At 47.8% G+C, this 26,703-nt stretch overlaps 2 protein-coding genes across 5 annotated transcripts in view; both read left to right on the top strand.

The window, feature by feature from the left end:
• IQCE (IQ motif containing E) overlaps window positions 1-9,656 on the top strand; it is a 28,281-nt gene extending 18,625 nt beyond the window's left edge. The window contains exons 17-24 of the mRNA XM_072120321.1: window positions 229-328; window positions 833-997; window positions 1,646-1,672; window positions 3,897-3,995; window positions 4,953-5,071; window positions 5,374-5,483; window positions 6,499-6,621; window positions 6,710-9,656. Coding sequence (XP_071976422.1) covers window positions 229-328; window positions 833-997; window positions 1,646-1,672; window positions 3,897-3,995; window positions 4,953-5,071; window positions 5,374-5,483; window positions 6,499-6,621; window positions 6,710-6,813 — 847 coding nt within the window. The 3' untranslated portion in view covers window positions 6,814-9,656. The remainder of the gene's footprint in view (window positions 1-228; window positions 329-832; window positions 998-1,645; window positions 1,673-3,896; window positions 3,996-4,952; window positions 5,072-5,373; window positions 5,484-6,498; window positions 6,622-6,709) is intronic.
• A 7,775-nt stretch (window positions 9,657-17,431) lies between these two features.
• Window positions 17,432-26,703, top strand: part of TTYH3 (tweety family member 3) — a 64,027-nt gene continuing 54,755 nt past the window's right edge. For 3 of the 4 annotated variants that reach the window (XM_072120322.1, XM_072120325.1, XM_072120326.1), the window contains exon 1: window positions 17,432-17,773. In XM_072120322.1, the coding sequence (XP_071976423.1) occupies window positions 17,648-17,773 (126 nt within the window). In that variant the 5' untranslated portion in view covers window positions 17,432-17,647. The remainder of the gene's footprint in view (window positions 17,774-26,703) is intronic. The other variant, XM_072120324.1, reaches the window with a different exon arrangement.

A 26,703-nucleotide genomic window follows, 5' to 3' on the forward strand; every position in this document is an offset into this window, starting at 1 on the left:
TCTTTCCTATGGATATGTGTTTGTAGTGAGACAATCCTTTCATAAGATTTTGGGAAGTTTCAAATGTATTTTATTCATGGCCGACTATCAGGGTTTACTGATGTTTGTAGATTCTATGGGGATTGCCTCGCTCTGCTGATACTTAATCTCCATGCCAAGCGTCACCCCAAGTCAATATAAGCCTTACTAGATCGCCCGCAGTCTCATTTTCTAGTGTTCTTATCACAGAGAAGAAATCAACCGGCTGAGCCAAAAAATTAAGAGATTAGAAGCGGAGCTGGAGGATGAAAAACATGAGAAGGCGGCTGCCCGGGAAGCTGCGACAAAGGTAAATTTACATTCTCAATTGTGGAGTGACCTGTCAATCTAGAAAGTATAAGGACAACAGCTCCTCTTGTTAGTCAACATGGAGGTTCTCCCTACTATTCTGCAATAATAGATGATTGGGAGAGATAAGGATTTGCACACGTGTGTGTGTGTGTGTGTGTGTGTGTATGGGATATACATGGAAGAGATGGTCAATAAAGTGTACTGCCTCTCTAATAGACACTTTTGACTCTCGTATACAGTATATGGCCTCTAATAAACACCTTCTGACCCTCATATAGTGTATGATCCCCTATAATAGACACCTTCTGACTCTTATATAGTGTATGCTTCATGTTCTCCTGCCCTTTTTGATCTGAGACTCCCCAGGCGTCCCCCCACAGCTCCGGTTCTGCTCACATGGAGCCCGGTTGTAACCCCGGATTATTTATTTTGACTACAGAGATCAAAAAGTGGAAAAAAAGTTTATCATATATCAAAGGATGACGTTTTTCTTTCATTTTAGGCTCAAAGGGAGTCACGTGGGTCACGTCCCAGTTCTGCAAAGAGCACATCGAGCACCTCATCATCTCGCCGGGGGTCCAGTAGTTCCTCCAGTGGAGGAGAGAAGAGGAAGAGACAGGAGGCAGCGCAGCTAATCCAGAAGAACTGGCGGCTGTATAGAAGCCGGGTAAGGGTCATGTGCCACTAGGAGAATAGCAGATAGGCACACAGTAAGGCGGTAATACATAGGGTTGCTAAACAAGATACGCTAAGGGGGAGGAGGCGGCAGTGCCCGCAACTTGGAAGAAGTTGTGCCCCCATTCATCATATTCATTGTATAGAATATACATGTATATTCACCACTCACATGCTAGAAAATATATTTAGCAATGAGTTATCCATTTAATGTGCCGAGTACTAGGGAAGACACAAAGCCGGATATCTCCTCTAAGAATGCAGCTTGTAGTTTCTTGCTTCACCATTAGGTGGCAGCACTCTCTATCAAATGTCAGAGCTGCCCCATCACAGAGTCTGTGGACTAAAATCTGCCTCTTTATTGAAATTATTTAAAAAAATTGATCACCTAATGTAAGAACGAGTGATCAATTTTAGATGGTTGTGTCTCTGATCACCGACACCCCCACTGTGTCACTGATTTTGCTTTACCGGCCATCCACGTGGCTGATTCCTATCCAAGTGAATGGGGCTGAGCTGCAATTCCATGCACATCCACTATACTATATACGGCGCAACGCTTAGTAGATTATGAATAGGCCGTATCTCTCGTCTGATCACTTGATAATCACTTTGATGTTTTCTGTTCTTGTTTTCACAGAAAGAAGAGAACAATGACTTGGAAGAAGTAAGTAATTCATTGGATTTTGGATAATTCGGAGCTGTGAAGGCTGTGTGTCCATAGTAAGCCTCTTCTGTATATTGTGGCAGTGGGGAGGTTATGCCTGACTCTCCTAAATTTTTCTAAAAATAAAACCTGTGGGAGAACCTGTTTTACATTGGATATAAATCCATCTAACCAGCTTCCTGGTGGTAATAACAAAGGACATTGTGCAAGACATGGGAGCGCAGGGGTACTGGTACCAAAGTAGCTGGCATGGGATCTGCTACGGGCCCCTGAAGTCCTAGAGATCCAGCTCATGTACAGAGTTTTTCAGCAGATCCTATACATAATATCTATAGAGTCAGCAGACAGAACAGGTAACAGAATTTGGATGCTCCTTGTCAATTAAGTGCCTAACACACTGACATCCATGGAAGTGTGGCTGTGTCTGGTACTGCAGAGAAGTTCTGTTACTTCAATTTATTAGGTACAACCACATATACAGTTTTGCAGCTGCCCTTAGAACGCAGGGAGATCTCAAAGCCCTTTATTCTTCCGAGAAGTGAATCCCCTACAATCATAAATTTATTACCTTAAAGGGAACCTGTCCACGACTTTTACCCCCCTGAACTACTAGTTCCCTCAGGTAGGGTATGAAATGTCCTTTTTAGAATTCCCTCTTTTATGTGAAATCTTCTCTGTTTACCTATACAAATCGCCTCCAAAGTCAGGCAAATATGACTCGTCTCACCTATATTTTTGCATGAGATGAGTCAAGTTTAGTGGTTGCCGGAGGAGTGTCACTTCAGAAGCCCCCCATCTTTGGTTCTATATTACTTAAAAACGTGTTTTTTGTGTCATATTAAATAAATAATCTCCTCTTTTAGCGTTTTGGTTCTGTGAGCTACAGAACTGGACATACAGGCAGTTAAAAATAGATGGAACTGGATCTTTATCTGCAGCCTGCATTTCCAATTATTTCTTTAGCTGCCTGTATCTCTGGTTTTATCACAGAACCACAAGCTGGATGATATCTGACAAATGAGACCCCTATCTTTAATAAGACCCCATTATGATGATTCTAGGTGCTATAGAACCAAACATTGGAGCTTCTGAAGCGACACTAAAGTAAACCACTAAACTTGACTCGTCTCATGTGAAAATGACGTGAGAAGAGTCAAAACTAACTGACTTTAGCGGATATTTTTTTTTATAGGTAAATGGGTGAGATTTCACAGAAAAGAAGGAATTCTAGAATGGACATTTCATACCTGACCTGAGGGGGCTGGCAGTTTAATGGGGTAAAATCTGGTTTTCCAGCTGAGTGATATAGATGACCTTTCCATAGCATCAGACATTACCAACTCTTCAATATAGAGAACAGAGTTGGAAGTACAGCTCCACTGTGTGTAGTGGCCACGCTGGGTAACTACAGCTCAGGGTTGAATGAGCTGCAATAATAACCCAGATCGGACGCTACACAGAGAACATGGCTGATTCACACTTTGCTTGATGATAGGGGAGGTTCAGATGCAGGTGTGAATCTGTCCTAAGTCTTCAGTAGGTAAGACCTGCTAATGGGTCGGTAGATAAAGCCTAGAAACCCCCTTTAAGGTACTAACCACGATGTAGAAGGGCCCTGGATGTGAAAGATAATCAGTTACTTCTTGTACTACCAGCTACTTACTAATATTTGCAGATGGCGCTAGAGGACACAAATAACATGACGGTGACACTTGGAAGACCCCACATCTGTTCATATTTGAGCCCCTGGGGGCAGAGTTATTTTTTTTTTTTTACCCGTGACTGTACAATAAGTATTCACAAGACATTGCGCCATTAATAGGAAGGATATTTTTAGCGCTCCTCAATCTGGCGCTTTATCACATAAATGTAGCGCGTGACGTGACCGGACAGCTGTTTGATATCTGAGCCGCGACCTGGTGCGCCAGATATGAGACGACCAGACAGATGGAGTCCAGGACAAAGGAGACGATTATGTGATGATTACATCACGGCTGCTGGAGGTTTAGCGTCTGTCCCAGGCCTTCACTGCTGCGTAATGTGAGACCCAGGGAGGTCAGAGCGTGTGAGAAATTATCAAGATGTTGTGGGTAATGAAATGGTGATTGATGTCCTCGGTGTATGAGATTATAACATAGATGTGATGGCTTACACTACAGTATGTGTTGCCGATATCACACCCTTAACTTGCCTAATAACTAACCAAATTTTGCTTCTCTCCCAGACGACCGTGTTCCTACAAGCAGCGCTCCGCGGTCACCTGGCGCGACAGAAGATGTTATCTCCAGCTGCCGCCCCGCGTACAAGGAGCTTCACCCAGCAGGTAGGTACCATGCAGCGCACTCACTGACCAGAACCAGAGTGGTCAGGCAAGGCGGGTGGATAGCATCACCTCAATACAAAAAGTATTTTATAAGTTTTATAGTTGTTGTTTTTTTTTTTTTTTTTAAAGATTTAAAGGGGTTGTACCAACTTTTAAAGTTTCTCCTCTACCTTCAGGATAGGGGATAACTAGCTGATCGGTGGGGGATCACTGCTGGGAATTCCAATGATCGCAAGCGGGTCCCGTTCTCATTAATAATAGGTGGAATGGCAGGACGAGTGTGAATTCTGCTGCACCATTCATTAGTATTGGAGTGTCGTAAATGACAGAGCACAGCGCTGGGGTATCTCTGTAACTCCCTTTCCATGTTTGTGAGACCTGAGCTATGCTCAACAATGTCTGTCACTCCCATAGTATCAAATGGAGCAGCAGCTAAATGCTGGACCTGCCACTCTGGATTGCTTGGGTCCCAGCAATCGGACCCTTACTGATCAGTTTGTTATCCCCAATTATGTGGATAGGAGACAGTCTTGGTAACACCCCTTGAACTTTCATTGCTTTAGGATGGGGATAAAGGGGACTTTATAGGACACTGTGTCCCCTTTACTAAAGTGACACAGCTCTATCCATGCCTCAAAATAAGAAATGTCTTCTTTATGTTTAAAGGGATGTTCCCATCTTAAAGTGATACAGTAGGATTGAGCGTCACTTTATGATCGTACTGTGGTCAGAGCTTGAGATGAATGGACACATCAATGTGTCCTTATCTATGGTTTTCCCTGCATGGAGGTCCATCTGGACCCTTTAAATGGATGAGACCTAATTACAGGGACCCCTGATCTGCATGGAAACTGTAATCCCCCCACCGTTATAAGTCAGAGCAAATCCTAGTGATATCCCATTACAAGATTACTCTATAAGACGCCTCTTTAATATTGTGCTGTGAACTCCTTGCAGGATAGCGGATCGTCTGACGGTACTGACCAACAAGAGACCAGCGGGGGTGACGACCACCTCACCTTCCTGCAGTCCAGTTTTCGAGCACATTTGACCCGCACGAAAATGCTTGGACAAAGGTAATGATGATAATACAGAATGTGAGCATGACAGAACCCCTGAGTTTTCCCCAACTGGACTGGATTGTGGTTCCATTGGGATTCTCCTTGCCTTTGCACTAGTTTCAGTAGGTCCTCCCCCCCTTGTGTGTATACTACGCCCGCGCTTCCCCTCCTAACATATGGGTCACGTATCCTGTCATCTGACACATGGTGTAAATCTGCAGGAATGTCTACTCTTCTTTATTGGACTTGTCTCAGTACTTTTCTCCATGCGTTTGCTGCTGCGATGCTGATGTCACCGACTTCTTCTCTTGTCTCAGGCAAAATGAGATGAAAGGCAGAGAGAGTCCCATCCGGAAGAGTCCCAGATCCATCACAAGATCTCCAGACTCCAGGAAACCCTCCAGGCAGAATTCCCATCACTCACTAGGTAATTGCCCGTCGCCTGCTGCTTTATCTTCTTCTTCTCTGGCTAACATTATCCTGGCCGCGGACCCCCGGAGGATGAGACCCAGGCTGGTGACTCCAGGTGTATCAGTATCATACAATATAAACCTAGCGGTCACTTCTTGTGTCATGTGGTGTGAATGCATAGAAATCTTCATTTTTATTTTTATGCAAATGAGCATTTCAGTGAACAGTGGGCGTGGCCACAAGCTTTAGCACGCCTCCTTTGATGGAGAGTGCACTGAATCTTGCATGGTGCACTGAAATTCTAATTTGCATGAGGGTTTCTATGCATTCGGACCATGATTTATGATGCATGATACGGCACCTACAAGGCCATATGTTTAGTTGATATGTGACCAGGGAGCTGACAGGTTCCCTTTACAGGAAATCTACCATTAAAATCCATCCTGATAAACCAGGGACTTTACTCATAGATCCAGGCACCGTGACTGTGGTAATATTCTTATATTTGTTATCCATGGCCTCCCCCCTTCCAAAATTAACTTTTAAAATTATGAGCCTGAGTCTAATGAGCCTGAATGGCTTGGGGGTTGTTACTAAAATCACTCTGTTCTGCAGATTCACAGGCTTTTACACTGTCCCTCCTCCTTCTTCTGTCTGATGTTATTTCACATAGTGGGAGGGGCTGGAAGTCCTGTACAGTTGAATAGCTGTGAAGCTGCAGCACAGAGGGGCTCTAGTAATGTTCCCCCAGAGCCCTTTGGGCTCTTTCGCATAAAATTGATTTTAGAAGGAAGGAGGCCATGGCTAACAAATATGAGTGTCCCTGGTTTATCATGATGGATTTTCATGGTACATTTCCTTAAATTGATCAGCGGCATCACACTCCTGTGATCTGGTTGGATGATTGGACCAGTGCTTTGGGTCTGATATATTTGGAGCCTGGTACCCATGTCTGCTCTACATTGGCCTCATGTGAATAGTGACCCATATTTGGTGAATCGGGTGACGTGTGTCTCTATGTGTTATCATAGCCAGCGGAAGCGGTGGGGAGATCAGTGACGACTTCATTGAAGAATTGATATCTGACGAAGAAGAAGAGTCTAAAACCAAGAGGACAAATTCTCGGACTTCGGTATCAAGACGTTCACCACCTGGTAGGTGCCCACGGTCACAGCACAGTTACTATCAAGTTCCTGAAATATCTTTTATCTTACGTATATATAAATCTTTATGTTTGAACAGGCAAGTCCCACGTCCCCGCAGAAGACCTGCACTCTGACGACTCAGATGACATCATCGTGGTGTCCCCGTCACGTCCGGCGAGGAGGAAGGACTCTGATTTTTAACATGGCGGCAATGCTAGTCACTAGTGCCTTCACATCCAGTAGACCAAAGCTAGCCATAACTCTTCATATAGCTGTCAAAGGGGCAGCTATTCCACCCCACAGCTCCATACACATGCATGCTCGGTTGGTCCAGAATTGCATGTGCCTTAAATAGAGGAGTGGGAATCCGCTTATTGGGCCTGATACTCAAGTGGTTCAGGATGACTGTATAGATAATAGTCCGTAGTTTGCAGGAAAACCTTAATAGGTTGTCTGAAGGTTGAAAATCATGGCTGCTCTCTTATGGCACCATACCTTATCATGGTTTGTGCCACTATTGTAGCTCCTCTGTATGGAGATGAGTTGCAATACCAGCACAATCCATGATCAGGTGTGGTGCTGTATTTGGAAGAAAGTGGCCATGTTTTTTTAAGCTCCGGACAACCCCTTTAAACTCCACTGAATATCTGCGGTATATGAATTCATTCTGATCTTGATAGGAAAATATTGTATTGTGATTTTTAAATTTTTTTATAAATACTCTGATAAAATGATGGATATAAATGTAGGAACTGTCCTGAGCAGTAAGGGGGGGAGGATTCTTTTACACAGGTGAAATGATGGTTGATGTCAGACATACTAGAAGCAAGGGGTCACTTAGAAATGTCCAATTCATTCAGATTTGAGGTTGCAAAGCCCCAGAGGAATTCAAGGACTACTCTATGGCCTCCAGGTCAGTCAGATGATTGTTTATAGGGGGAACTGCAGTGTATGGAGAAGTTGTGGGCAGGCGGACATGAAGGCTATAATGAGCAGCGGGACGTGGATCTACTGTGTCACCGATTCTGTCTCATCTGAATGACCCTGTTTGTCTTCAAACTTTAACCTTCATACAGGGATCTGGACCTATCGCTCAGAGTAGTCATTACAATTGTAGCAGCTGGCCAAGCTGGGTGAAAAGAAGCCTGCGCATAGAATAGTCAGAAACCGACTGGTGTCAGGGCAGGCAACATTCAGGCAGAGTCCAAGGTTCAAGCCAAGATCAGGGCAGTAGCTAAAGGCTTTGCCGCTCATACATCTCCCAGGGTTATAACGTGCCTTTTATAACTAGGGCCGCTCATGTATTAGACCAACATTGGACACACCACCGGCCCTTCAAATCTCCAGACTTGACCTAAGAGCTGAGGGCCAGGAGACGTGTCACATGGGGAGGAGGAAGCCACGCTTGGTGCAAGGTGGCACTGCGGCGGGCATGGACCACAGATATGACCATGGCTATTCAATCTAAGATTATCAGTAGGATTAGTATATAATATACATTATATATAACCGCTTCTGTATTAATAGGACATTGACTGGAATTTCTGTATTGTTACCTGATCCTGTACAGTCACTGTGTCTGTGTACCAGCTGCCCGTACATGGCCACATGCTGCTGCTCAATCCTATGTGACCACCAGATACCAGCCATAACAATACTCAATGTGTTTACAGGTAGATGTAGCAGAGCTGAGCTTTCCAATTGGTTCAAGGCCCTGCTGGGTAACTTTAGTGTATCAGAGAGGTTGTACCATGAATATGACTTATCTTCTATCAGCACTGTAGGTGATCTGAACAAGGGGACTCCCAGCAATCACCCAAACAGGGGGTCTCAAGTGCCTCCATTCTTGTGCTTGGTCCTAATATCTGCAGACTTTGTGCTGTATCCTTCCTGACGGCTATTAGACTCCCCTGACTGCACAGATATCCTCCATAACTGATAAAATGCCATTTTTGTCCCATTTAAAGAGGAACTTTCACCAAACACATGCAGTGATGTTCACATAATTGTGTAGGAGCTCCTACAGATTCAGGGGCACTTGGAATTTTCTTTCTAGGTCCTTTAGTTGCTGAGATATCAGTCCAGATATCTGACTATTATCATCCTCTCCACTGTCAGAGAGGAGGAGCTGGAGCAGGGGGCGTCAGAGATTATCATAACACACACCCTCCTCTGCTCCAGCTCCTACTCTCTGACTGTGGAGAGGATTATAATGGTCTGATATCTCAGCGATCATGGGGGCTAGAATCTGTGTAGCAGCCCCTACAGAACGGTATGTTCATCTCCTCGTGTGTGTGAAGTGGTGAAAGGTCAAAGGTTGTGGTGACTACCACTACCTGTTTATACTATAACGTGTGCAGAACTTCCAGTGTATTTCTATTCAGAGATGATCTGCTCCCCCCGGCTCCTGCTTATAAGAGCTGACAGGGAGAAACCTATTACAAGCAGGAGGCAGGGCCACAGCCGTATCACATACAATACATTGAGATTGGGTAAGTGGACAGCCGTGACATCAGGGTTGTCCTTTTGTAGAACAAGTGCCTCATCATGCAAAATGTAACCTGAAAAAGGGACAACAATCAACTAAACAAGTGATCATGGCCTCTCAATGATTCGATTATTATAGTCTATAGTCAATTATCTGGAAAGTTCCCCTTTAAATGACACATTCAGCTCTGCTACATCTGTTCCCGCTGTGACACTGATCTGCTTCTCAGGATTATCACAGCGCGTACCGACGCTGCACATGAATTATTGGTGTTCTGAGCTCTTTCAGGCATTTTTTAATCACTTTTTCCCCCTCAGATGACTAAGATGGACTTTAACAAGCACTTAACACTAGGGCCTCACATAGATCAGGGCTTCTAAAGGAATCTAGGACTATCCCATAGTAATTATTTATTGCGTCCAATGGAAATGTATTTTCTATCTCCTGATGCTTTGTACATAGCGTGGATTCTACGATTTGCTTGTCATCCTGTGTTTTTATGTGTAAATATTATATACAGTATATACTGAAACTTTCATAAATCTTCTCCAAAGACTCAGCCGTGTCATTGGTTTATACCGTACAGAATCAACTCGATGTAAATGATCACCGCCTCAGGATTAAAGTTAGAAAATCTGAGAAGTGGGTGGGATCAGACTACACGGTGTTTGTTTGTAGTCTGTCACCATGGAGTCAGATACATGATATTTATTTTGTTGAAGCCATAGAGGTTGTTACATCAGTATTTTAACTGGGAAATCCCTACTGGCAGCTCTCAGGCTCCTCCATCTGCACCCGTCTCCATATTTCTTGCTCCCCTTTATGTCTTTCCATATAGAAAGTGCTGTGTGCAGACTCTGCAGGGGATTTGTCCACAGCCTCCTGTATGTAAGAGCTGCTAGGGAGAAGCCTATTAATCACAAGCAGGAGGCAGTAGATACATCTGCATGGAAGGTAGGGAAGCGCTGGCCAGAGGCATCATGGGAAATGTAGGCTACAGCAGGGAAACCATATCCTGTCTGAATAGTAACCTACAAGGATAGCATAAGGGCGGAGGAAAGGATAGTGGCCACATATATTGTCATTACTATACTGAAAAATAATCCAGAAAGGTGTAGGACCGAAATATTTTTATGTAAGTAATTGGAATATTTTCACTTTTTTTTTTTTTTTTTTTAATATTTTATAATTTTATCTACAGACAAAAAAAAAAGGATTTTTGCAATTTTGTGCTGTCATGGGACCAAGGATTATCAATAAAGCTTCATTACAGACACCTTACAGCTGCTCCTTACCGTCTGGGGACTAAATTTATACATAAATTTCCAGGATGAATAACAGAGGAAGCGTATAATATAGAGTTGTAGGGGGAAAAAAAATAGATTTGACGTTTTATGGAAGTATTTACAAAAGCAGAAATGCCAAAATAGCTGACAGACCCTCTTTCACATGTAGAAGGTTAGGAACTTGCACATACAGCGATTCCCTTTATGCTTGTCTAGTGACCCTGCACATCAGGCACAGGTCACAGTTAAAAGCCCCACAAAATAAAAGTGTTAAAATAAGAAAAAAAAAATCCTATAAAATCACCTTTAATATAACTGTCCCTCTGTTGTTCTTCCTGGAAATGCTTTATTCTTACCCTCTGCAGCAGTTAATGACTTGCCCCTATGAACTTGCAGGGGGGAAGAGGGGGGGCGCCGGGAGATGGGAGACCGAATTAAGAAGTGTGGGGGGATACCAGACCTCAGGTGGACATTACAGTTTAAAGCCACGGCAGAGCTGGGGGAACAAGAGTCTCTGCGCTGCGATTCGGGGGGTCCCAAAGACATTACATAGAAATACCAAACTCAGCCCTAGCTGTTCAACTACATCTGGAAGTAACAAACTGTGTATCGCCGTCTAGGCAAAATAATGGATAAGGATCAGTAATTATTCAGTAATCTATTTCCAGGAGGATTAACAGAGGGTCAAGAAACTATCTCATATGTATAACAGTGTTTAACCTTCTCTACAGCGCCACCACAGGTATAATAAAGCATTACACAAGCAATGGGTTGTCTGTGTGGTATAGGGTGGTACAGGTGCTATGAGCGAGGGCGCCCCCTATTCCCTAGTAGAAGGATTTCAATGGAAGGGTAGGAGGGGGGTCTCCTGCTCCGGACCCCCGTTGTGTCCCCAAACCCCTTATTTTATTAAATTGGCTATCGCTGACCCATTGGAGGTTCTTATTAATAGGCGGCTGTACCGGCAGACGGATAACGGAGCTGCAGATCCTATCGGGCTGCGTTATCTGCCTCCACTGCAGCGCTCGCTGAATGCCAGGCAGGAAATTATCCTTCACCACGACACGGGGACAATTCATAGATTTTCTCATTTTCATTGGACTCCTCTCTGATCCGGCTCACTGATCTAAGCATCGCTCATTCTCAATGACGGTCTCTGATTTACTTCCCAATCCTTCTGTAGCGCCACCATATTCTGCAGCGCTGTACACAGCCTGTCACATCAGTCCTTGTCCCCAGCGTAGCTCATCATCTCATTTCCTACAATTCTTGCATCATTTTGAGCTGCTTATCCTTTGTTATTACTCCTGAAAATTTATGACTTCATTTTTGGGCCTCATGCACGCGACGCTGTATCACGGCCCCCAAAAAACGTTTTTGTGCGTGAGGCCTTTCAGTGTTTAGGATATGCTCCACTGACAGGGGAATGGTAAGACCATGTTTCTTGGTTATTCACACATTTCCAGTAGGAATAACAGAGGGATGCATATTCCTAAGGCTGACTGTAATACAGTAAGACTGCAGTTCTGCCGACAAGTGGGAAGTCCTTGCACCATATTTGTGTATGATGCAAGGAACCCCCTTCTGTGCTAGATGAGCAGTCTGAGGCATCGGGACAACATAGGTAAAGGTTTTATTTAACCCATATGTAAGTCAGTAGGCTACAAAAATTCTATAAGAACCGAGGGGAGGCCCGGGAGAAGACCTAGCAGCTGGGACTCACTGCACTCCCCCATAGACTCCTATGTAATCTGACTTCTCATTGGTCTTCTGTCTTGTTGCTAGGAAGATGGAATTCAGAATCTCCATCAGATATTGCCCCAAGACGGATTCATCCCCATAATGACTCTTCTTTGTATCCACATTGGACTTTCCCCCCTTTAACATTGGAAACATGGAACATATGGCAACATTCCAGCGGTTACCGTGGGCTCCGGCAGTAGGACCCCCGCTGATCCTGTGATTAGGCTAACCCCTTCAATACTGAATTCCCTGCTGGTCAGGGGTGGCTATGGGTTCCCATCATCATACAGAGCAGTGGAGCACAGGAGAACCCACACTTTATGGGTGCGGCTCCAGCTTATTAAAGGGGCGCTAGATCACTAACAGGACCCCATTGATTTGATTCTGGATTCCCCTCCCATACAGACTCCTCCAGACGTGGAGCCCTTGTATGTGATTATTAGGGAGGCCTGACTGATCTATACATTACCTATGCAGTGAATGTGATTCCCCTTTAAGGCTCCACAACCTTAAGACTCAAAAACTTCTAAAAAGTTCATCCTGTAACCCTCCCAGTTAGTACATTGTATGGATCCGGATGTCACCCCGTGGTGATGATGTTTGTCCACATACCATGACGTGAGTGGTCCGCACCCTGAGTGATCTGCTGTATAGACCCCCCCGCAGTCGTCACGGTCGGGGTCACTAACCTGTCAGACGACTGCCCCTGTCTATACACTATCCATGACAACACACTGTTTAGGACTGCATAGCAGGATGTATAACAGTGTAGTCGTAGTCAGGCATAGTTTCCTCTGTGATTCTCTATGGTGAACTAGGGGGAAAGATAATGGATGCAATTCTGTGTGCCAGTAGCCACCACCAGGGGGAGCTTACTGCATACAGGTGAATACAGCTCCCTGCGGTGGGGACAGATATCCAGGGTTATGCTGTGTATTCTCATAGGCACTTTACAGAGACCAATGTATCATACAGCAGCGTGTACATGCTAATGTGCAGGATAACTGGGAGAAGTCTGACAGAGAGTAGTTTTCAGCATTCGGATGACAGATAACACAGGAGCGGCGCACTACATGCTCCACAGAGGATCTGTCAGTGCCCCCTCCCTGCTCAGCAGACTCAGCTGTCTCTAGCACTTCTTGCCAAATCCCAACACTTCCCCCGGAGACTGGTGAGGTGCAAGAGTGGGGGGAACACAACATGGACAGTAAAGAGGGGATGTGTTGTATTTTAACAGCCCCCCCACGCCCTCACCCACTTTTTGGAGACAGGTTGTGGTGGTCCATGGTGATGTCACAGTGTGGGTGTCGCCATGTTACCCCAGTCACATGACACGAGCACCTACCTGTAATCCGGGGGCCGCCAACTTAGGTGTAGATATGGCTGCCCCGCGTCATATATATACCATACATGTCCCGTACAGGAGTCATATATACACCATACATGTCCCGTACAGGAGTCATATATACACCATACATGTCCCGTACAGGAGTCATATATACATCATACATGTCCTGTACACGAGTCATATATACACCATACATGTCCTGTACACGAGTCATATATACATCATACGTGTCCCCTACACGAGTCATTGTGATACCGGGCGCAGACAGTCGCTGTATTTGTATATGACATGAGAGGTGGCCCTGTGTCAGTGTGTCGCATGGCGTAATATTAATCAAAATGTAAGAAACTTCTTTTGTTTTTTAAAATTCTGTAGCAGTAGTGTGTCGCTTTGTGGCGCTGCTGTGTCGCACTGAGCAGTAGTGTGTCGGTTTGTGGCTCTGCTGTGTCACACTGAGCAGTAGTGTGTCGCTTTTTGGCGCTGCTGTGTCGCACTGAACAGTAGTGTGTCGTGTTGTGGCGCTGCTGTGTCGCACTGAACAGTAGTGTGTCGTGTTGTGGTGCTGCTGTGTCGCACTGAACAGTAGTGTGTCGTGTTGTGGCGCTGCTGTGTCGCACTGAGTAGTAGTGTGTCGCATTGTGGCGCTGCTGTGTCGCACTGAGTAGTAGTGTGTCGCTTTGTGGCGCTGCTGTGTCGCACTGAACAGTAGTGTGTCGTGCTGTGGCGCTGCTGTGTCGCACTGAGCAGTAGTGTGTTGCGTTGTGGTGCTGCTGTGTCGCACTGAGCAGTAGTGTGTCGCTTTGTGGCGCTGCTGTGTCGCACTGAACAGTAGTGTGTCGTGCTGTGGCGCTGCTGTGTTGCACTGAGCAGTAGTGTGTCGCTTTGTGGCGCTGCTGTGTCGCACTGAGCAGTAGTGTGTTGCGTTGTGGGGTTGCTGTGTTGCACTGAGCAGTAGTGTGTTGCGTTGTGGCGCTGCTGTGTCGCACTGAGTAGTAGTGTGGCGCTGCTGTGTCGCACTGAGTAGTAGTGTGTCGCGTTGTGGCGCTGCTGTGTCGCACTGAGCAGTAGTGTGTCGCGTTGTGGCGCTGCTGTGTCGCACTGAGCTGTAGTGTGTCGTGCTGTGGCGCTGCTGTGTCGCACTGAGCAGTAGTGTGTCGCGTTGTGGCGCTGCTGTGTCGCACTGAGCAGTAGTGTGTCGCTTTGTGGCGCTGCTGTCGCACTGAGCAGTAGTGTGTCGCTTTTTGGCGCTGCTGTGTCGCACTGAGCAGTAGTGTGTCGCTTTTTGGCGCTGCTGTGTCGCACTGAGCAGTAGTGTGTTGCGTTGTGGCGCTGCTGTGTCGCACTGAGTAGTAGTGTGTCGCTTTGTGGCGCACTGAGTAGTAGTGTGTCGCTTTTTGGCGCTGCTGTGTCACTGAGCAGTAGTGTGTGCGCTTTGTGGCGCTGCTGTGTCGCACTGAGCAGTAGTGTGTCGCTTTGTGGCGCTGCTGTGTCGCACTGAGCAGTAGTGTGTCGCGTTGTGGCGCTGCTGTGTCGCACTGAGCTGTAGTGTGTCGCGTTGTGGCGCTGCTGTGTCGCACTGAGCTGTAGTGTGTCGCGTTATGGCGCTGCTGTGTCGCACTGAGCAGTAGTGTGTCGCTTTGTGGCGCTGCTGTGTCGCACTGAGCAGTAGTGTGTCGCGTTATGGCGCTGCTGTGTCGCACTGAGTAGTAGTGTGTCGCTTTGTGGCGCTGCTGTGTCGCACTGAGCAGTAGTGTGTCGCTTTGTGGCGCTGCTGTGTCGCACTGAGCAGTAGTGTGTCGCGTTGTGGCGCTGCTGTGTCGCACTGAGCAGTAGTGTGTCGCTTTGTGGCGCTGCTGTGTCGCACTGAGCAGTAGTGTGTCACGTTGTGGCGCTGCTGTGTCGCACTGAGCAGTAGTGTGTCGTGTTGTGGCGCTGCTGTGTCGCACTGAGCAGTAGTGTGTCGTGCTGTGGCGCTGCTGTGTCGCACTGAGCGGTAGTGTGTCACGTTGTGGCGCTGCTGTGTCGCACTGAGCAGTAGTGTGTCGTGCTGTGGCGCTGCTGTGTCGCACTGAGCAGTAGTGTGTCGCTTTGTGGCGCTGCTGTGTCGCACTGAGCAGTAGTGTGTTGCGTTGTGGCGCTGCTGTGTCGCACTGAGTAGTAGTGTGTCGCTTTTTGGCGCTGCTGTGTCACTGAGCAGTAGTGTGTGCGCTTTGTGGCGCTGCTGTGTCGCACTGAGCAGTAGTGTGTCGCGTTATGGCGCTGCTGTGTCGCACTGAGCTGTAGTGTGTCGTGCTGTGGCGCTGCTGTGTCGCACTGAGCAGTAGTGTGTCGCGTTGTGGCGCTGCTGTGTCGCACTGAGCAGTAGTGTGTCGCTTTGTGGCGCTGCTGTCGCACTGAGCAGTAGTGTGTCGCTTTTTGGCGCTGCTGTGTCGCACTGAGCAGTAGTGTGTTGCGTTGTGGCGCTGCTGTGTCGCACTGAGTAGTAGTGTGTCGCTTTTTGGCGCTGCTGTGTCGCACTGAGTAGTAGTGTGTCGCTTTGTGGCGCACTGAGTAGTAGTGTGTCGCTTTTTGGCGCTGCTGTGTCACTGAGCAGTAGTGTGTGCGCTTTGTGGCGCTGCTGTGTCGCACTGAGCAGTAGTGTGTCGCTTTGTGGCGCTGCTGTGTCGCACTGAGCAGTAGTGTGTTGCGTTGTGGCGCTGCTGTGTCGCACTGAGTAGTAGTGTGTCGCTTTTTGGCGCTGCTGTGTCACTGAGCAGTAGTGTGTGCGCTTTGTGGCGCTGCTGTGTCGCACTGAGCAGTAGTGTGTCGCGTTATGGCGCTGCTGTGTCGCACTGAGCTGTAGTGTGTCGTGCTGTGGCGCTGCTGTGTCGCACTGAGCAGTAGTGTGTCGCGTTGTGGCGCTGCTGTGTCGCACTGAGCAGTAGTGTGTCGCTTTGTGGCGCTGCTGTCGCACTGAGCAGTAGTGTGTCGCTTTTTGGCGCTGCTGTGTCGCACTGAGCAGTAGTGTGTTGCGTTGTGGCGCTGCTGTGTCGCACTGAGTAGTAGTGTGTCGCTTTTTGGCGCTGCTGTGTCGCACTGAGTAGTAGTGTGTCGCTTTGTGGCGCACTGAGTAGTAGTGTGTCGCTTTTTGGCGCTGCTGTGTCACTGAGCAGTAGTGTGTGCGCTTTGTGGCGCTGCTGTGTCGCACTGAGCAGTAGTGTGTGCGCTTTGTGGCGCTGCTGTGTCGCACTGAGCAGTAGTGTGTGCGCTTTGTGGCGCTGCTGTGTCGCACTGAGCAGTAGTGTGTCGCGTTGTGGCGCTGCTGTGTCGCACTGAGTAGTAGTGTGTCGCGTTATGGCGCTGCTGTGTCGCACTGAGCAGTAGTGTGTTGCTTTGTGGCGCTGCTGTGTCGCACTGAACAGTAGTGTGTCGCGTTATGGCGCTGCTGTGTCGCTCTGAGTAGTAGTGTGTCGCTTTGTGGCGCTGCTGTGTCGCACTGAGCAGTAGTGTGTCGCTTTTTGGCGCTGCTGTGTCACTGAGCAGTAGTGTGTCGCGTTGTGGCGCTGCTGTGTCGCACTGAGTAGTAGTGTGTCGCTTTGTGGCGCTGCTGTGTCGCACTGAGTAGTAGTGTGTTGCGTTATGGCGCTGCTGTGTCGCACTGAGCAGTAGTGTGTCGCGTTGTAGCGCTGCTGTGTCGCACTGAGCAGTAGCGTGTCCTTTGTGGCGCTGCTGTGTCGCACTGAACAGTAGTGTGTCGTGCTGTGGCGCTGCTGTGTCGCACTGAGCAGTAGTGCGTCGCGTTGTGGCGCTGCTGTGTCGCACTGACCGGTAGTGTGTCGCCCCAGAGGCGCTGCTGTGTCGCACTGAGCAGTAGTGTGGCAGGACCGGTACGGTCAGTGTTGCGCTGTGTCTGTGTCGCTCCGTGGGCCTGGCTCACCGGCGGCTAGGGGCGGGGTGTGGGCGGGGCGGAGGCCGGGCCACACCGGGAGAGGAGGGGGGACTGGAGCACAACGAGTCTCAGGGAACAAAGAGCCGGATCTGGGGCGCAGTGCGGGGAGAGCCCGGGCCCGGTGTGTGGGGGCGATGAGCGGGACCGACCCGGGGAGCAGCCGGGGAACCATGGCCGGCAGGCGGCGACACTGAGCGGAGAGCGACCCCCAGACTGCCCCCGGCGCCCCGGGAGCTCGTGACATGGCGGCCGCCATCAGCTACACCCCGCCGTGGTGGGTGACCCTCCTGCACCGGCTGCCGCACATCAGCCTCAAATGGGAAGTGATCAGCGGAGACTTCAAACCGGAGGACACCGACTACCAGCAGGTGAGACACCTGTGCGACCGCCGATCACCCACCGACCGACCGCCATCTTATGTACCGGAGCGTCCGCACTGGAGCCGCTGTCACCCGTACACATCATATGTACATACATCACCCAGCATATGTACATGCATCACCCATACACAGCATATGTACATGCATCACCCATACACAGCATATGTACATGCATCACCCATACACAGCATATGTACATGCATCACCCGTACATACTACACCAGCACATGTCAGACATCACACATATGATGTATTACAGCCATCTGTCATATATCCAGCTGTCACACATGTAATACATACCTACACTACAATCACATCCATCACACATACACCTCATCATACATGTACAGTACATCTGTATATAATACATTTACCTTTCATAAATGTATCAATCATACATGCACAAGAGCTATACACCTTCCCATGATACATCTGCCCTACACACATACATGTTATCCCTGCTACGCATTTCTCATACATACATCTATATATCTATGTGTACTATCATCTCTGACAACTTACATGTATAGTACATCTATCATACACTTACCTATCATACATGTCATATATGTACACTACATGTATTATATCCTGGTCATACATGTACCTATCATACGTGTACAGTACTCCTGCCGTACCCCTATCATACATATCATGGTTGATAATACTAGTTTGCTATGATTGGGGGTCTCCTGGTCTCTTCTGTTGGGGGCCACATCCTCTCCCACAGTCTGCAGCACATCGCACCCTGGTGCCCAGCTTGTCGTTGGTTGTTACATTATGTCATGGGAAAATCCTCTTCTTAAAGGGACGTTCCTGGCAGCCGTGGACCCCCTGTCATTAGCGCTGTCTGTCTGTCTGTCTGCTCGCTGTACGGCTCCTTTAAAGTCAGGGGCCAAGGGGTTAACACGCATTTCCCTGAGAACATCTGTTTTCCTGGTTAGTTTTTTTGGTTGGAAATCAGGGCGAGAAATTCTACAGGAAGGGGGATGGGGGAGCAGGGGCTTCATGTACTACTGTCCTCTGGTGTCAGCCAGCTCTGAACTGGACCCCTATATATGATCTATCATCTATATGAGTCACTCCCCTCTCTCCACTAAAAGCACATGCATACTCGGCTGTATGGACAGCTTAAGGCGACAGCAATCCCTTCTGATCTTTCCAGACACTTGCATGCCTGATCATCCTAAAGAGGGTAGTTACCCCTTTGTCCCCATCAGGTTCTGCTTAACCCCCACAGGGTGCCTTAAAGGGATTTTCTAGGAACCCTGTTCCAGTATTGTGATGGTTGTCATTGGTTCAAGTGTTGGGGGTCAGGTAACCTGCTTTGGCCAATCAGTGACCTCCGTCTCTGGGGCCCACTGAGGTCACAGATTGGCTGCAGCCTGTCCTGTGACCCCTGATACTGACCCAGGAGAACCACCCGGAAACCATTGGGGTTCTGGAAAACCCCTTTATGGAACATCCATAGGAAGGAAGGTCCCTCCTGATCCATCCATACCCTCGGTCCCCCCATTCTCTGCTTTTCTCTTCATGATTGGGCATATGGAGACTAATCTGCCTGATCCAGATGTGACAAGTCCTCGGTGGTGTCACCCGCTCTGCACCCCTGCCCCTCAGCTTGTTCCTGCTGTCCGGGATCTGTAGCGTTCGGATGTTTGTGCCGGCACCTCCGGGGTTAAGCGCCGTCTGGTCATTTATGGTTTTGTTTGCAAACCAGAAAATTGTCGGGTTGATGTAATGTGGTGGCGGCGGGTGACGGGGGGGGGGGGGGCGTCTGTCCTGCGCGCTCCCATACTGGATGGAGCTGAGACCGGAGGCAAGAGAACTGGGGGCTTGGGACCCCCATATACTGCGAGTCCTAGTGCCGAGACCCCCAACTTATAACCTGACTGATTAATCCTACGTGTCCTTTGTTTTCAGTAGAGGGGAGTCCGGGTCACTCCCTTCTCCCCTTATAAAGCATGTGCACCCTCAGCTGGTGTCGTCACTAGCGCAGAACAATGCTCCTGATTTCTATAGTGGTTGACGTTTTTCGGGCCCCCCAGAGGTGCTATTCTTCAGGTTACCTTGGGAACGGCTTCTCTTTGGGAGCCGCTTTCTGCGTTTGTGAGCGGGATCTGACTTTTCCTCCTCCCTTTTGATGTTTGGAGAAGGAGAAGATTACGTCATCTCATATTCCGGCTCTTATATGGATCCGGCTCTTGTGGATAGGATTATAGACACGTCTTCTGCATCTGTTATAGGGGGTCTCCTTATCCCCTGCGCACACTGGGGGGATTAATGTAGGGGGGGCATTCTCATCATTATTGGGGCCTCAGGGATCGGACACTATTGTGAATGAGGTGGTCCTGTCCACATGGTTACCCCAGTAATCGGACCCCCAATAATCCTGGGAACCTGCAAGGGCTCGGTGTACATGGTTTGGTGCTGCAAAACTCTGGTACCTATAGGTCAGACCCAAATCACCAAGAGCCTCAGTGACCACGGTGGTCCCTAGTTTTTATGAGAACAGGAGGCTCCCTATGTGAATTTGGTGGTGGGGCCCAATCTCTGGGTGTGAGGCCAGGGGTCTCTGTGGTGAGCAGTGGTGGCAAGCCGGGGGTCTCTGTGGGGTGCGGCGGTGGCAGGCTGGGGGTCTCTGTGTGGAGTGCGGTGGTGGCAAGCCGGGGGGGGTTTTTGGGGTGTGGCGGTGGCAAGGCCGGGTGCTCTGTGGGGAGCAGCGGTGGGAGGCTGGGGGTCTCTGTGTGTGGTACGGCGGTGGTAAGCCGGGGGGTTTTGTGGGGTGCTGCAGTGGCATTGCCCTATGACAGCGGTGGCGAACCTATGGCACGAGTGCCAGAGGTGACGCTCAGAGCCCTTTCTGTGGGCACCCAGGCCTTCACCCCAGCACAAAATTTGCTAGACATGACTCAAGGTTTCCTCCTGCGGTCCAAAACTATTTTAAGGCAACACCTTCTTGGCTGCCAGGACTACACAAGAAGCGGGAAGGTGTGGACAGAGATGGTTTATGGTCGGAGCTCCTGCTATGGGTCCCCTGATTCTTCCTCTTCAGGGGACCCTGGAAGGAAGCTACAATCCAAATTTTCTTTCTATTGTATTGGTGTCCTCAGAACACCAATACGATTAAGACTTATGATACAGTTGGGATCAATAGGTTACTGCTTAAATTGTCATCTTGGCACTTTGCAACATTAAAGTAGGTTTTGGTTGTAGTTTGGGCACTGCCCTATGACACCACCGGCTCCGCTGCCATTCAGGAATATGGGACAGGATGTTTTCTCCCCAAGCTTCTCCAGGAGAGCCACCGTGTGTAGTATGTGTCACCCCCGGGGGTCTCGCATTCCTCCCAGGGCTGTGGTATGTCGCCTGCATTGTGTGTCACATCATTAGCGAGAATAGAAACAATTCATTATGTTTTCTCCATTTGTCAGGGGAGGGGGGTGGGGGGGGGGCGTGGTCCTGTACCATCAGTCTGTGAGAGAAGCCCCCCATCCCGGATGAAGACCAGAGCAGTCCTGACCATAGACCACCTGGTTCTGACCCAGTCTCATGAATATTGAGTTGTATATACAGAAGCAGGAGACTCCTTACACCCCAGAATCAAAAGGTCATGGTCGTCTTTACTGTCCCCTGTAGACCCTACACATCAATTAGTATATACCCCCCTCCATAATAGCTAAATGGCTGCCTGACTCGCCCGCTTATGTTAGTGTGAGGACCTCTCGCCTCTCCTGACAATGTGATCCTGATCCAGTCTCCATGTTGTGCCGTCCCTCTGTTATTCCTCCAAGTAATGAGCTGGGTGTCGCCTGTCAGGATGGATCTGCCCAGCTTGGAAATGCCATCCCTTATTGGTTAGAATCGGCCCAGGACACGCCCACTTCTGGTAACTGGCAGCTGTCACTTCTAGTTTGCTATGAGGATTAACAGAGGAACCACAAAATGTGTCAAATTAAAAAAAAAGGCTGCTTTGGATTTGATATGTTGCAACAAATCCTCCTTAATATAGGTGGCAGAATGTTTATTTGGAGGCAGTTCTCTCTTCTCAATCCCAATCCCTCGCAGTCGGCCAGGGATGCATGTTTTCTCAATGGGAAGAGGGGAGTAACCCCCTACCAGAGATTCCTGTCAGCGGCTTCCATCACAAGATAAAAGGATTGGACATGTTGACTCCTTCCTCGGTTGCCCCCATACACATGGTGGGGTGGTCCCCTCCAAATCTGTGTAATTGGCCCATATTGCATGTGTAAGACCCCCATGGCTAGTAGCCTATACCGCTGTGACCTGTATGGCAGCACTATAGGGCCCCTGTGAGGCCATACAGTCTCCCTAAGGTATAAAGAAGCAGGTTTAGTGAAGAATTTGTTGCATATAACTTCTTGCGGGTCCTATAGGACGCTGGGATCATTGTACCGTGTGACTCGCTGCCCCCCATCGCTCACCACGGGCCCCGGGCCCCCATCATTTGTGAGGCTTCTGGCATTTGTGTAATTTCGGACGCAGATGAATTTGGTCTTTGGCTCATTAAGTAAAACTCTTATCCAGCAAAGAAAATCAGTTTTTGTTCAACATGGCAGAAATTTGGAAAAGGTGAAAGGGGGGAGGGGTTTACAGTAAATTTACTGGAGAATCTTGGCGCAATATGCTGCGGGACCTGCTTATCGTTTTCTATGATTACGCTCCAGCTACATGGTGTTCACTGCTCGTCTGTGTATGATCTGTGGTGTGGAGCCTCCTCCATAGCTATTTAGGAGCGCAGTGCGAGCTGATAGGGGGCCAACCATTGATTTAGGTGTATATGACATGTGTGAGCTGATGCTTCATGACATATACGAAATGTGCTAGCTCATGTGTGCTATGTGTTTATTTGGAGGAGCGTAGTTCCTCCTCCCCATTTATTAGGAGCATAGTGTGAGCTGATGATGGCCGTGCCTTGATTTATGTGTATATGACATGTGAGAAATATGACATGTGCGGGCTGGTGCAGGAGCCTACTCCCTAGTTGTTTAGGAGCGCAGTGCGAGCTGATAGGGGGCCAACCATTGATTTAGGTGTATATGACATACGTGAGCTGATATGGGCCATACCTTGGTTTATATATATATATATATATATATATATATATATATATATATATATATATATATATATATATATATATATATATATATATATATATATATATGAGATTTAGAAGCGTAGTGCCTCCTCGGATCGTAGTGTGACTTATACGTGTTGTGCCTTGATTTATGTATATATGACATATACTAAGTGACATATACGACATGTGCAAGCTCATATGGGCTATGTGTTTATTTTGAGGAGCGTAGTGCCTCCTCCCCATTTATTAGGAGCATAGTGTGAGCTGATATGGGCTGTACCTGGATTTATGTGTATATGAGATGTGCTACATAACATATGTCATGTGAAAGCTTATATAGGTTGTAACTTGGCTTATGTTATGTGCCTCCGCCTTAGTTATCAGGAGGGTAGTACAAGCTGATACAGACCGTACCTTTATTTATGTATTTTTGTGTATATGGCATGTGCGAGCTCATACAAACGGTTTATTCAGAGGCGTGTAGTGCCTACTCCCCAGTTATTAGAATATGCGTCATATCTTGATTTTCTTTTGTTTTTGGAGGAGCGTAGTGCCTCCTCTCCAGTTATTAGGAGCGCAGTGCGAGCTTATAGTCTGCACTATTCCTGCATGCCATACACATTGTACCAATGTTTATTGGGGTCCAAAATTTTGCTCCTAACCCCTTAATATTCAGGATTGTACTAAAGACTAGACCCAAACTATTGGGGGGGGGGTCTAAAAGGTTGCACCCTAACTAATCATAAAACAATATAGGATCAGTATTATCCTATACTTCTCATAAGGAGGAGTTTGGGCTTCAGTGTCCCCCCCCCCCCCCTCCACCTTTTAAAGGTTTTTTTTTTTTTTCCCCCAGGAATCAATATGGTCTGAGCAGTTTACGTCTTCTATTAGGAGTCGCAGTGATTTAAGGCCCGGCCAATCGATGCTCCGGGAGGCCGCGTGACCCCATTCCTCGTCCTAGCGCTGTGCGGAGTGTCACCGCCATTTCATCTTCCTCACGCGGTAATTATGCCATGGCCCGTGGCAGCCGCCCGTGTGTAATGGGCTCTAATAAGAGGGTAGGGGGAGGCCATGCATGTATTGTATGTACAGTAAGTGCAGCGGGAGCCCCCCACTCAGTGCATAATTCCATCCGGATATATGATCTTACAGGATCTTAAAGACCTCATGGATTAAAAGGGATCTGTCCGGGTGTATTGTCCCTGGAGAGATGTGTGATCAGACCTTTGTGTATGTTGTTATACACAATGATATATAGATTTATATTCCAGGATTGTACTGGGGGGCGTGTCCTCACACTGCTGTGCTCTGTGCTCCCTGCTAGGTATTGTTCGCGGAGAGATGCATAATGATAGCTTTGTGTGTATTGTTAATAGCAGCGAGATTGTGGGTTTATATTCCAGAATTGGACAGGGGGGCTGACCTCACACTGCTGTGGTCTGTGCTACTTGCAGTCAATGTTACGTATAGTTCCTGGAGAGTTGTGTCATTATACCTTTTGTGTGTAGTGTTTGTAACAGCAGGACTGTGATTTATGGATTTATATTCTAGGATTGTACTGGGGACGTAATCTCACACTGCTGTGCTCCCTGCTAGGTATTGTTCCCAGAGAGATGCTTAATAATAACTTTGTGTGTGTTGTTGATAGCAGCAGGACTAGGGGGGGGGGGTACGTCTTCACACTGCTGTGCTCTGAACTCCTTGCAGCCAATGTTATGTATAGTTCCAGGAGGACGGCGAAATATGTGTTTATATTCCAGGATTTACAGGGGCTGTGTCCTCACACTGCTGTGCTTCATGCAAGGAATGTTAGGCACAGCTCTTAGAGATCTGTGAAATCATATATTTGGGTGTGATTTTAGTAGCAGCAGGACTGTGATGGATGGTTTCAATTTCAGGATTGTAGATTGTACAACCGCACTGGGGAAGTTGTTCTCACACTGCTGTTCCCTTAGCCCTCTGCTTTGAGCTCAGCAGTGTTAGGACGTGTCTCCAGTGATCCTGGAGAAGCTACAATCCTGGAATATGAGTGAACTCTGTTACAGGCTTCCGGTTAGATACTACAGCATTCATGGGGGGGGGGGGATGTGCACCATTTCAGTGCTTAGAGCAAAGCAGTCAGACTGATAACTTGAGTATATATGTATCAGTAGCAGACTATGGGTCCGCTCAGGAGGTCAGAGGTCGCTTCCTTACTCCTGGTGCCATATCCAGTGACCCCTCTGTGATCCTCCGCCTCGTTCATACCTCATCCAGGATTCTGAACATCCTCGGGAAAGTTAATAATTTAATGATCCGGATAAATCTTTAGGAAACTGGTAGCGGCATCGGCAGATCTTGCGGTAGACGAGCGCGGGGGAGGGGTGCGGGGTATTGATTGCATAATTGACTTGTGTTTATGATTTCTCATTTAGCGGATAAACATTTACTGGTGGGATAATGAATATGATGGATTAGCGCTCACCTGATTATGGCTATCGAATAGCGGGATAAATATATATGGCGGTCAATAGTCTGGGGGGGGGGGGGGTATGACTCGAAATATGGAGGCGAAGTAAGTGACAATACGGCGTTGTCCTGTATAGGGTTAATCTGCTGGACTAATCCATCTCCTTGTGGAGAATCTGCTTTCTTTGCTGAACCAAGTGTGCATGTTTACTGGGGAGTTGCGAGGAATAGCTGTTGGAGTGCTCAGGTTGCAAATATCTGAAACCTAAAGGGTTATCCCAAGATTTTGGCCTATAACCTTACCATGGGATAGGTTATTAGGGGACTTTTGACCCCCGGGACGCCTAACCTATCACAAAACGGGGGGATAAGGGCCTGAGGACGTGGGTATAACATCTAAAAGAATGGGCGTTGCGTGTCCAGGCGACAGTTGAGCGCTCATACTGCCACTTCCATTGAGATGAATGGCGCGGCAGGGTGTATGCTCATGTGGGGGGGGACACAGGACCCTCATTGTCTTGATAAATGGGGTCTCAGACCCCCTAAATCTCACATTAACCCTATATTAGCAGACACTTTGGAAAGTGTAATGTCTTTCCTCTGAATTGTCTATGTTTCCTTTCTGTTGGCTCGATACATACAGGGGGACGAACAGGATATCCTGTCATCGAAGCGGAGGGGAAATGGGTTTATTTGCTGCAGAATGAAGATTGATAGATACAAAAGCTGTGGAGGTTATGAGGGTTCACGCTGTGGGAGTCTGAGCAGAAACACATGGACGCTGTGTATCCGCGCTCCATCAAAACATATGTCTCATTATTAATCATTCTGCATCTTCAAGCACAAAAAAAAGCACATGGGTCATCAATATTTATAGCCCCGGAAATCCCCATTAATGTATCGATCACTTCTCCAGTGTCTTGCTTTGCCTCAATGCCGAAAAAGCCGAATTGATTCCTGCTGCCAGTTACAGAGGACTTATGGGTTTGGGAAATCAAAGCAGCGCTGGGTTGTATCCAGTAGAGCAAGATGTGAACAGAGCAAAACTACCCTTTATTAACACTTTTTACTAAACCCCCCCCCCCCCCCCCCAAAAAAAAAAGGTGGACTTGGTAAATGAGAATTGTGAGCGAGATGGATGTGTCCAACTACTTTAGTTGTAGTCTGTGGCCGTGATAACAGACCTCTCTCCGGATTACATTCCCATGATTTCATTCTAAGAGTCTGTGCCAAGTCGTACAGATTCAGAGAGGCGAGTCAGACTACATCGGCTTCGGTTGTAGTCTGTGGCCTTGGTGACACACATCTCTGGATTAGATTCCCGGCTTTGAATAAACAACATAGATGGATAGGCTGGTCAGAC

This window comes from Engystomops pustulosus, chromosome 8 (genome assembly GCF_040894005.1).
Source record: "Engystomops pustulosus chromosome 8, aEngPut4.maternal, whole genome shotgun sequence".
NCBI lineage: Eukaryota > Metazoa > Chordata > Amphibia > Anura > Leptodactylidae > Engystomops > Engystomops pustulosus.